General features: G+C 37.5%; 1 protein-coding gene across 1 annotated transcript in view; it reads right to left on the bottom strand.

The window, feature by feature from the left end:
• LOC101857690 (myosin-2 heavy chain) overlaps positions 1 to 10,461 on the bottom strand; it is a 31,942-nt gene that overhangs the window by 13,160 nt on the left and 8,321 nt on the right. Inside the window, exons 11-20 of the mRNA XM_005111446.2 lie at positions 8,693 to 8,730; positions 8,100 to 8,168; positions 6,821 to 6,958; positions 5,469 to 5,621; positions 4,699 to 4,823; positions 3,868 to 4,042; positions 2,914 to 3,051; positions 2,243 to 2,446; positions 831 to 935; positions 57 to 194 (exon numbers count right to left, since the gene is read on the bottom strand). Coding sequence (XP_005111503.1) covers positions 57 to 194; positions 831 to 935; positions 2,243 to 2,446; positions 2,914 to 3,051; positions 3,868 to 4,042; positions 4,699 to 4,823; positions 5,469 to 5,621; positions 6,821 to 6,958; positions 8,100 to 8,168; positions 8,693 to 8,730 — 1,283 coding nt within the window. The remainder of the gene's footprint in view (positions 1 to 56; positions 195 to 830; positions 936 to 2,242; positions 2,447 to 2,913; positions 3,052 to 3,867; positions 4,043 to 4,698; positions 4,824 to 5,468; positions 5,622 to 6,820; positions 6,959 to 8,099; positions 8,169 to 8,692; positions 8,731 to 10,461) is intronic.

The raw sequence follows: 10,461 nt of genomic DNA, 5'->3' as shown, positions 1-10,461 counted from the left end.
AAGAGAGAGAGAGAGAGGGAGAGAGAGAAAGAGAGAGAGAGAGAGTTCCCACAAACCTCCAGCTGTGACTGCTTCGCCTTCTGTGCATCGAGAGCTTCCTCACTGACCCGCAGCTTGGCGGTCAGTTCAGACAGCTGGGCCTGGACACCTGCCTGAGCCACGCTGACAGAAGACTTCTCATTCTCCAGCACAGACTGGGGAGGAAATGATAACAGTCTTGTAGAAAAAACACAAAAAAGTGGTTGATATAAGGTCCACAGGACTTGAATGTCATGAAGCAAAATCCTAAGAGGAAATATGTCCAAAAAAAATACTATAGAGATCGCTGAACAAAATAATTCCAAGCAGAAATTTTAAAAACTTTTTTTTAATAACAACAAAATACAAAGTAAAGATTATGACCAAAAAAACCATTAAATTAGATACTAAAGTATTATTTTCGACTAGAAGTAAATTCCTAAGTGGAACAAACATAAAGTTTAAAAAGGTGAAAATGTTATACAATAAAAAGTAAAGGTCCAGTTGAGGTCTCCTTTTTCAAACAGGTTAAAAATGGTTTTTTTTTACACATGAAGACATGGCTACCGCCATTTAGTAATATGGAGACATTATTTCATAAGGTATGATGACTCCACACTTCAATTTTCTTTCATCATGAAGAAGGCTGAACTAAACATGAGTCCTGGAAATTACACGTCAAAGGCAAGATGACTAACTACTCTACAGACATTTTTCTTTCAAATTATTCCTATTTCAACCAAGGCAAAAGAGATTTTCAAACAAAGAGAAGATGAGACAACAAGGCATAGCACACGCTTATGAAAACCCACAATCTTATTCTGGAGATTCTTTATTTCTTTCGCAGTGTCTAGAGGAACATCCTTCAGCCTCTCCTCCTCCAGTTCCTCTTTCCTCTGTTTCAGGCTGGAGATTTCCTGCAAAGTTAATATTTCAACAAACCATGAGACACAAACAACAGAAAAGTACACTGCAAAATCAAGAAACCTGCATACTTCTTGATACCCACAAAAAAACTGAAAGTAAAGAAGAAAATTGATTGTTTTTCAAGTCAAATTTGCTTGTCACTCTTATATGCTACATTCATATTTCAAAGACTATTGCTCAGAGAAGCTCCTTTATGCATTGCAAAAGACAATGTTATTTAGTTCAAAAGCTTCTGAAACAATAATCCCTCTCTACTTTTTTCACCAGTAGTCAATTATAATATAGCTCAAAACCTTGGAAAAGCAAGAATTTTAAAACCATGTTTCTTGCTTTCTGAACACTTCAAATCTACCTGGTAAGACAGCAAGATGAACTAGTCCAGGATAACCTTAAAGTCTAAAAATAAAATCGAACCTGCTCTAACAGCCACCTGTCCAAGACAATCACTTGTACAAACAACTACTTATCATTTCTCCCTTTGGCTTTAAAAAAAAAAAATTATCTGCCGACCAAACTTACACCTCCAGGGGGTCAACAAGGCGTTTTCTTAGTGAGCTCAGGGACTGGAGCCTTGTAGGCTCAAGGGGCCATGGCTCAAAGAGTTAACATATTAACCTACTTAGGCCTCATTTCACAGAAAATGTTCTTCAAACTGAATGAGAAATGAAGAAAAAGCTTCACTAACACTGTGCATCTAAAATGCTGTAACAGTTCCCTCAACATAATTTTCTAAAAAGGAAGAAAGAAAAAAAGAAAAGAAAAGAGGGAGAGCAGAGAAACAGACAGACAGTCAGAGAGAATTACAAGTCGCATTAGGCATTGAGAAAACATTCATTTTTGAATTGCTGACAAAATCTTTTTTTTTCTCAAGTCCTGATTTTGGTGCCGATATTTGTTACAGTTATGTAAAATTATGCCAGCACGGTACAAATTGTTGTGCTTCAAGAAATACAAAACATGAAAAGGGGGAATTGTTTGATAAGTGATGATAGTGGTGATGATGATGATGATGATGATGATGATGATGATGATGATGATTTTTGTTTCCTTAATGGGCCTGACGGACTTCACGAAGAAATCTTCGAGCGAGAGCGAGGCTCTTTTTCGGCTCCATTGTCAATATGCTTAGCGGCACCTCCGCTCGTCCAAAAAACTCCATTCGAATTGCCATTGTTCCTGGACATTCAAACATATGTGATGATGATGATGATGATGATGATGATGATGATGATGATGATGATATCTGACAAAATCTATTCCTTTACACAAATAAAGCATTAACAACCGCAAAATGTACCTCTTCTCTGGCAGCAACTTTGGCTTCCAGTATACGTTTGTACTCTTCCATCTTTGCTTCAACTTGCGCTTTCTCTGTTATAAGTGTCTCATTCAAGGTATCCAGTTGTTTCTGAACATTTTCCAATTCTGCTTTTGTATTATCATGAGCTGCTCTCTCTTGCAGGAGAGCAGCATTTGCTGCATCCATTTCAGATTTATCTACCTGAAGATGAAAAGAATTTTGAAGAAACAAGTATGCTACTTTCATTTTTCAAAAAAGTCAACTTCACTATAATTCGATATTTGAAAACAAATAAGTGGGTCAGTGTGAGCAAGGAAAAGAAGGGGAAACTAAAAAAAGGAAAGCCTCTAAAAACAGAAAAAAATATGTTATTTTGAAAAGTCTGTTTAATACCCGAGAACCAGAAAACCAAGAAGGAAATTTTGAGAACTTTCTGGTTGTTTTGTTTTAGTAGAGTTTTTTTACGTTTTACGGCGCTCGCAACTGCATAAGATTATATGAGTGCCATGAGAACTTTGAATGAAAGTTTTTTCAACTTTGAGTTAAACCCGAATTTCAAATTTAGTCTAAACTATTCACATAAGGAAGATTGAAAAACACACTAGAGTTTTAAACACAGAAAACATCAATTTTATCCCACTGGTGATACATTTAGTTGCGGCACTCACAACATCGTCTGAAGCTGCAGCACCCACAGCCGCCGCGCCACCAAGAGCAGACAACTCTGCCAGCTGACTTCTGAGATCACTGACTTCCTGCTGACTGGCCTCGAGAGCCGTCACCACTTCTGGGTCAGGAACCTTCACCTGCCATGACGGAACTGGGATTGACTCACACACAAGAGAGAATCAAACTGTATGGCATTCAAATACATCATGTCACTTGTTTTTTAAGACCTGCAATTTCTCTGGTAAAAGATTGCGATTCTAAACTTAAACTGATATCAAAGACAATGCTTTACTGATAAATTAAAAACATAAAATTATTCGATACAAAGCAAGTATACTGTTTAAACATTCTACTTTCCTCATGAGTATAAATTCACTTGTCACAGATACGCTTTTGTAGCAGTGCAACAAAAAAAGTCATTTCCAGATACTGAGCAAAACCTTCATTTTGAACAAATCTCTGTGTTTCTGGGTACGTAACTTCAAGAAACTACAACTTATGAATTAAAGCAGCTATATAAATATAGTTTTCAACCACATATAGGGGGCTTGGACTGATCTTTTATGTCATCCTCTTGGCAGTATATTGTCAAAATACATATGACTCATTATGTCATGTTGCTACACCGTACACAATGAAGAACACACAACAAACCTCCACCCCCTCCCCTTCTCTCTCTCTCTCTCTCTCTCTCTCTCTCTCTCTCTCTCTCTCTCTCTACCACTTCTTGCCTTAGTATTCCCCTTTCCCTGACCTTTCCGATTTGTGTTCACCGCACCTTTTAGCATTGTGACCTGAATATATGCACTTTGGTTTCTACAGCTAGTGTAGTCATTTATATTCGGAATGTTCCTGATGAAGCCTTTCGAGAGCGAAACGTAGAACTAGTCATTAAATATTTTGGAAATACTACCAAGTCTTAACCGTTTTACTATCTGCTGTATACCACAAACCTCCACAGTCATGACCTCTGGCTGAGCCACTTCTGCGCCTGTTGTTACACTCTCCGGAGCAGGGGGAACGACGCCAGAGTTCAGTTTTGTCAGGGTTTCTTTTTGCTGTTCTAGCGATGTGACCATAGTTGAAGCCTCCTGATGTTGAATGTACAACTCTTTCACCGAGTCCGGCCTTGATGGAATTTAAAAAATTACGAGTTACAGGAAATATGAATAAAGATTGTCATTGTCATTGTTATTGCCATAAAAGAAATATTGGCTGTTATGATTATGGAAGATGATAACAAAAAGACAACCTTCTAGACTCCTCACAACAATTTGTATCCACTTCAGGTTGTATAACCACATTTTAGGGTCATATGGTACTGACCATATTATCGAGCTGGCTAACAGGTATAGTCTTCCCATCAACAAAGGGGTGCATCTCCTATGCTGAATGGGGTCCCGGTCATACACCACAAGTTTTCTCTGTAGAAAGATGATAGCCTTTAACTGTACTTATTTTGTCTTCTGTCCTGCTCCGTTTTGTGCAAGGCTAGTAGAATAAACTCTCAGAATTTTACAATATAAGGGCAAACCTTTGAAATTACCTATTTGTGTCTTTTTCTTCTTCTTCTTCTCCTTAGGTTATCCAGCAGGTGGATTTAACTTCTTGGACCTCTCTGCAATAAAACTTTATCCATACCGCCTGCCAGAGTTCTTTTGGTTCCAAGCCAAGTTTGTATGTCCTGTTCCCATTTGTGCCTTACACAATGTAAAATTCAAACAAAAACACAAAAACAAAACATAGCTACTACAGTCCCTCGTGCAATTCAGAACTCAACATACTTGTCATCTTCTGTGGGCTCCCTGCCATTTTTCTTTTCAAACTTTGCTTCCCATGCTGAAATTTCCGACTGAAGTCTCTGCTGCTCTTCCTTCATCATGTTCTCGTCCTCAGACGTCTTCGACAGCTGTCACAACAAATGACCATAAATACGTTCAATTATTAAAATATTATTTTACCAGCTAGTCTGCTTCTTCTTTCACCAACAAGTGAAATAAACAGCAAGAGTACTTTTTTTTGGGTACCTTTTCTTTCGTCAGATTATGGATGTATTCTTCTTCCAACAAGAAGTGTGATTAGCAGCTACAGTGAATGTCTTTTTTGTGTATGTTTCTTTTATCAGATTACAGGGGCATATGTATTGAAAAGATTGTAGTACATTGAATGGGCCGGGGTATGCGCGAAGCATGTCATTGTGTAAGCTGTCAAATTTCTTATTTTATTTTATTCTGAAGCAACTAGAAGCACCAAGGAGTGAGCTCTACGGAAGTGATCTTTATTATTAATATTAATACTATTACTATTATTATAATTACTATTAATATGAAATCACAGATCACTCAATATTAACTAATTTCACTGACAGGAAATATTTCCTCAAGCAATGTACTAGCTCATGAAAATGTATAATAAGTGGGTTAGTTTGTTTTCTATGAAAAGAAAAGTACATTGCTCCCTCCCACCTCCCCACCCATAAAAACCTACTGCAGCAGTTATAATATTTGACACAAACAATTTGATTTTTAAAATTCTATATATGAATCTAACCCACCTGTTCTTTCATCTTTGAATCAGGCGCTTCCAGAGCCACCAAAGCAAGTGCTTTGTACTGATTTTCCAAGGCAGCATATCTTTCAGTCAGTTGTGAAGACTGTTGAACTTGTTGCTGCAGGGATTCATTTATTGCTGCAAGCTTTGCATTTTCCTTCACAACAGAAAAAAGACAGAGAAACATTCGAGGCGTAAAAAGAGGTGATTAAAAATTGATTTGAGGCGTAAAAAAAAGTGATAAAAATTGATTTCATATAGCACATATCCACGCTCTACAGCATGCTCCATGACCTTTGCAACAGTTATTCACCTAGCAGAACCTGGAACACAAATCAGAAACATTCTCGGCTTTCAGGGAAGCACACAGTGCAAGCTGCAGATTACACATACTAAAACACTAACAAACTGACAAGATCTTTTGCTGTCTACAGCCTAGTACCCATTCTAACATGGGTGAAATTAGGAAAATTCATGTAAAGTGCCTTTCCCAAGGACACAACTTCAAGCCTCTGATGGGATTCGAACCCACAACATTACGGTTGAGTCTGAGAAGGTAGAGAAGATTGTGTCTGACTTGGTAATGCAAAAATTTCTTAATGAAAGATCTGAATTAAATACACCTTGGCAGTTAAAGTCCAAAGAGAACAGGCATGCTTAAGGCAGCTGCCAAGGCAAAACTCCAGTTTTAATCCCCCATCCAAAATTAAGAAATTCTAGTCTGTGTATAAATGATGAAGATGAACTTCAAAAATTGTAACAGCTTGCCTGATCAGTAAGAGGCCTTATATTTGGGTTGTAAAGAGGCTATCTAGGTGTACATGCAATGATAAGTTGCACACTGGGTTGAAGTTGACAACCCTGGAGGCCTTAACAGGGGTTATTGGAGGAGGAGGAGGAGGAAGAGAGGAAGAGAAGGTGGGGGGTGATAAATTTATGCTATACAATACCTGTGCATGATTGTCTTTCCATATCACTTGCATTAAGGCATAAAAAATCTCTGATCATTAATATCTAATATGCAACATATTAGACCAATAAGTTCTACAATAGACACATGTTGTTGTTGTTTTCAAATCCCTTTAGCTGCGAGCATTTCGCTCTTGGCAGCGCAATGCCTCCCTCAAGTAACCACATGTCCTTGTCATTTGGTCAACGCCAGAGACAATAGACACATAGAAACAATAAAAGATCAGTCCCATTTCCCTGATGATCACATCTGACGGTACAATCTTGAAATAACTACCATCATACTGTAAGAATTTTCACAATGAAACCTTTGGTTAACAATAATGATGAAATAAGACATAAAAAAAAGTTCTGAGACAAGCGAAAAGAAAATTAAAAGAAGCCTACCAGTTTCAACTCTGTGACATCTTCTTGCAGGCGAAGGATTTGCTCTGTCCATTGTCTCCTGGCCTCATCATCTTCTTCACTGCTTCTCCCACCAACTGGCACTGGCACAGCACCTAGAACCGGCACTGCTTTCTCAGTCTGTGGAAACAGTTCAAGTGCACAAACAATAATTGTTTTGCTGAGAGGAAATCTCTTTTTAACACATAAACGTCTGTTAAAATTTGGAGTACAGATCACAGACGTCTTTAGTTTTAGTAGAGGTTTTATGGCGCTCGCAACTGCATAAGGTCATATGAGCGCGACACAGAAGTCTGACTAAAAAGAAGGAGAGGACAGGCATATGTTTTCTTAAACCAGAGCCAAAAGACATGACCATCCAAATACAGATGTGTCAAAACACTTCACGATACTGATATACTAAGATGTTACTGTAATATAGAGCCTACAAGTAAATATAGCACAAAAGCATCCTAGCACAGGTTATCAAGGACCCTATAATAGCATTAAACTACTTGTACCCCCTGTCAGTGAGTAGTGGTTTCATTCATTTCTGCTATTCTGGGGGGAGAGCTATACATACCATCATAGAGCAATGAAAATGCTATGCTCAGGACTAAAACAATACAAGGTTAAACAATAATTCATACAGCTAACAGATCAATTTTAAAATTATCATGGGACAATCATGAAAAATACTACTTCATTTGAGCACCAGATTTGCTGTTTCTGTAGTTGAAGTAAGGCACCTTACTTGACAAAATGTCATTTACTTCAAAGAAAGAGGGCTTGGTCCCAGATATAGACACCAGACTAAGACGAAAAATATTCTGCAAAAGACGAAAAAAATTCTAGCCCAGCTTGGCAACAAACAGGGAACACTCATTTATCGGCAAAATTCATAACCAATTGTGTCACAGAATCTATCTCACAAACAACATAAGTGTTAATTCAATATTTGTAACCACATTTACCATCATTTTCCATCACATACAACACAGGTCATTATTGCCTTGTGGACTCCACCCAGTGGCTGAAATCAATTCAGGTTTCTCCAATAGCAGCTCATTTTTCTTTTGACTAAAGCAAACAAATACAATTCAAACTGTCCAAGAAGGCCACCCTTCCTCGAGAAGAAAAGTGGTTGTCTTAGACAGGTGAACGTCTCAGACATAGCTAGAATAATGTATTTAAAAAATGCAAGGGGGAAATGGGAAGTGGTCATTGGCACAGGTGACTGTCTTAGACAGGTTGCCATTACAGCAGCTTCAACTGTACTCACCTCAACATGCACTGTGCTTTCTTTTGAGCCAGGGCTTGCTTGCAGCTTGGAAATTTCCTCTCTCAGTTCCTAAAAGTAAATGGGAAAATATTACTGAAAAAGTGGAAAATGACATATCTAAATATCTAAATATGTAAAAATATACAAAAGAAAGTAAAGCAATAATTAAAATTGGTTTCTAGTCGACAACCCTTGCACCAGCTTTCTTTCTCAAGACGGTATCATCAAACAAGTTATGAGGTGCCAGGTAACTAGAACATAACACATAAACGATATATAATTTTTGTCACAGATATCTTCTTAACAAAGGAAGCTAACAGGTAGAGGCACAATTGTGCCCTTGAAATCCGCCCAACAACCCAGTACATATATGAATTTACTTTTTCAGATTCTTTACAACTGGGACCTAAGGTGGAGACCACTGTACTCATAAAAGAAAAAAACAGTTTGCTTCTCCATTATTTACGGCTTCAAAAGATTTTTTTTTCTTGACATCTCAAAATGCTGCATCCAAGGGTATAAATTGGCAATCATGCAGTCTTCAGGCAATAACTTGAACTACCCTCTCCTTCTTTTTTAACTAACAAACAAACCTTATTCTCTGTTTGCAGCTTTGCATATTCAGCAGCACCTGAAATTCAAAACAAAGTTTTTAAGTTTTTAATTCAATTCTTAAATCCCTTCCTAGTCTTCCTGGATACCAATACTTTTTCTTTTATTGCAAAATCAGATTATACAAAAGTATTAATCCATAACAAAAGAGACACATGAAATATTCTCATAAAAAATAAATGACTCCTCTTTATGGTATAAGACTTTAGATATCTATTAAGAAATTAGTCCAAACCAGATCAGAGGAGTAAATTTCAAAGTGACAGAAAAATAAACAAAAGTCTGCTTTGATGACTAAACTACACATTAATTCACAGCAAGATAAAAGAAGAGTGTAGACAAGAAAAGAAGTTAATTCTTTCAAAATGCGAATAGCAGCCAATTTAACAAAAGAGTCATTTTCATATTTATGAAAATTTTACTCACAGATATACTCATTTTTATTTAATCTCTTTATTTTTACTTAACTCTTTTTATCCTAGCCGTACCGCCACGGACTCTGTACCAGTCCTGGGGCCGCCGCGCCGTATGAGTGGGAAGTCAGTGCGTATAGTTCAAAGTGCTATATTTCTTTCGTTTACTCTAAGGTTTTAAGGAAATTTGGCAGTTATGTTAGAAATTGAATGTAGTTTTTGGAAATGTATGTGGTTAGGAAATACACCAATAGCACAATGTAGATTTTGAGGTGTATTCCACCCTCGAACTTGACCCTGATTGCCGCACCCACGACGTCCCATTGGATTTTATAAAAACTAGATCTAGATCTAGATCTAGCCCTACCCATCGAGCACGAATTCCAGCTGACCCCTTCACCATGATCTGAATCGCTATTAGATGAGTCTAAGTCCTGTTTCTTATCATCAACAACGGAATTTACGGCTCTTATTTCAGAGTCACTTTCATCAACTTAGTATCATTCCCCCTCACAACCAAGCGCCACTTCAAAAAGAACTTCGTCGGTCGTGAATGTGCGTTTTCGAGACATCTTTCAAGCCTCTATACCCATCAAAAACAAAGAAACTACTGTTCATTGGAAAATTAAAATATTCAGACAGAGCTAGCATCGCCGTATTTGCGTATTTTGGTAATTACAAGTAGAACTAGCTTCTTTGACGTGACCGTATCGCTGTTCCGAGAATACTCGTAGCCCGGACTGGTCCTCGTTACGAGTATACTCGTAGCCCGGATAAAAAGAGTTAAGGGAACACCATCATTCTCCATGCTAAAATAATAAACATCACAGTATTCAGACAGCATCTTCCCATAATTTGAAACTTATTAGGAGTCATCGATTCTTCGGACCACACTTTCTTAGAGAAAACAACAGAAATTCATATCTGCCTGCTGCAAGAACACTCAAAACCCCATCATCCTTAACTAAATTGACCCATCATAATGTTTTCATGTCATTAATTACATCAAAAAGTCGATTATAAAATACTAAATTAATTTACAGTCTTGCAATCCCTTCAACCAAAGGATCGTATTGTTTCATATAATAAAATTATATCAGTTTTTAACCTTTCAACCCCTGCAAAGACATTCAACATAGCTGCATGATAATAAATGCAAATATTTACTTAGTTCTGTGCCTGCAGGCCATCAAGTACCCACTGACACTACAGCTGTATGAACAGAAGAACATGTCAGACCTTTCACAAAAGAACATCTTTTCCCACTAAACGTGTCTTTAACCCAAGGTCTAACAATTCCACTTTGACATGTTACCCACAAGACTAAAAAATCCCCA

Source organism: Aplysia californica, unplaced genomic scaffold (assembly GCF_000002075.1).
Source record: "Aplysia californica isolate F4 #8 unplaced genomic scaffold, AplCal3.0 scaffold01059, whole genome shotgun sequence".
Classification (NCBI taxonomy): Eukaryota; Metazoa; Mollusca; class Gastropoda; order Aplysiida; family Aplysiidae; genus Aplysia; species Aplysia californica.
Note: the sequence above shows the minus strand (reverse complement) of the source record. Positions and strands in the feature narration are given on the sequence as shown.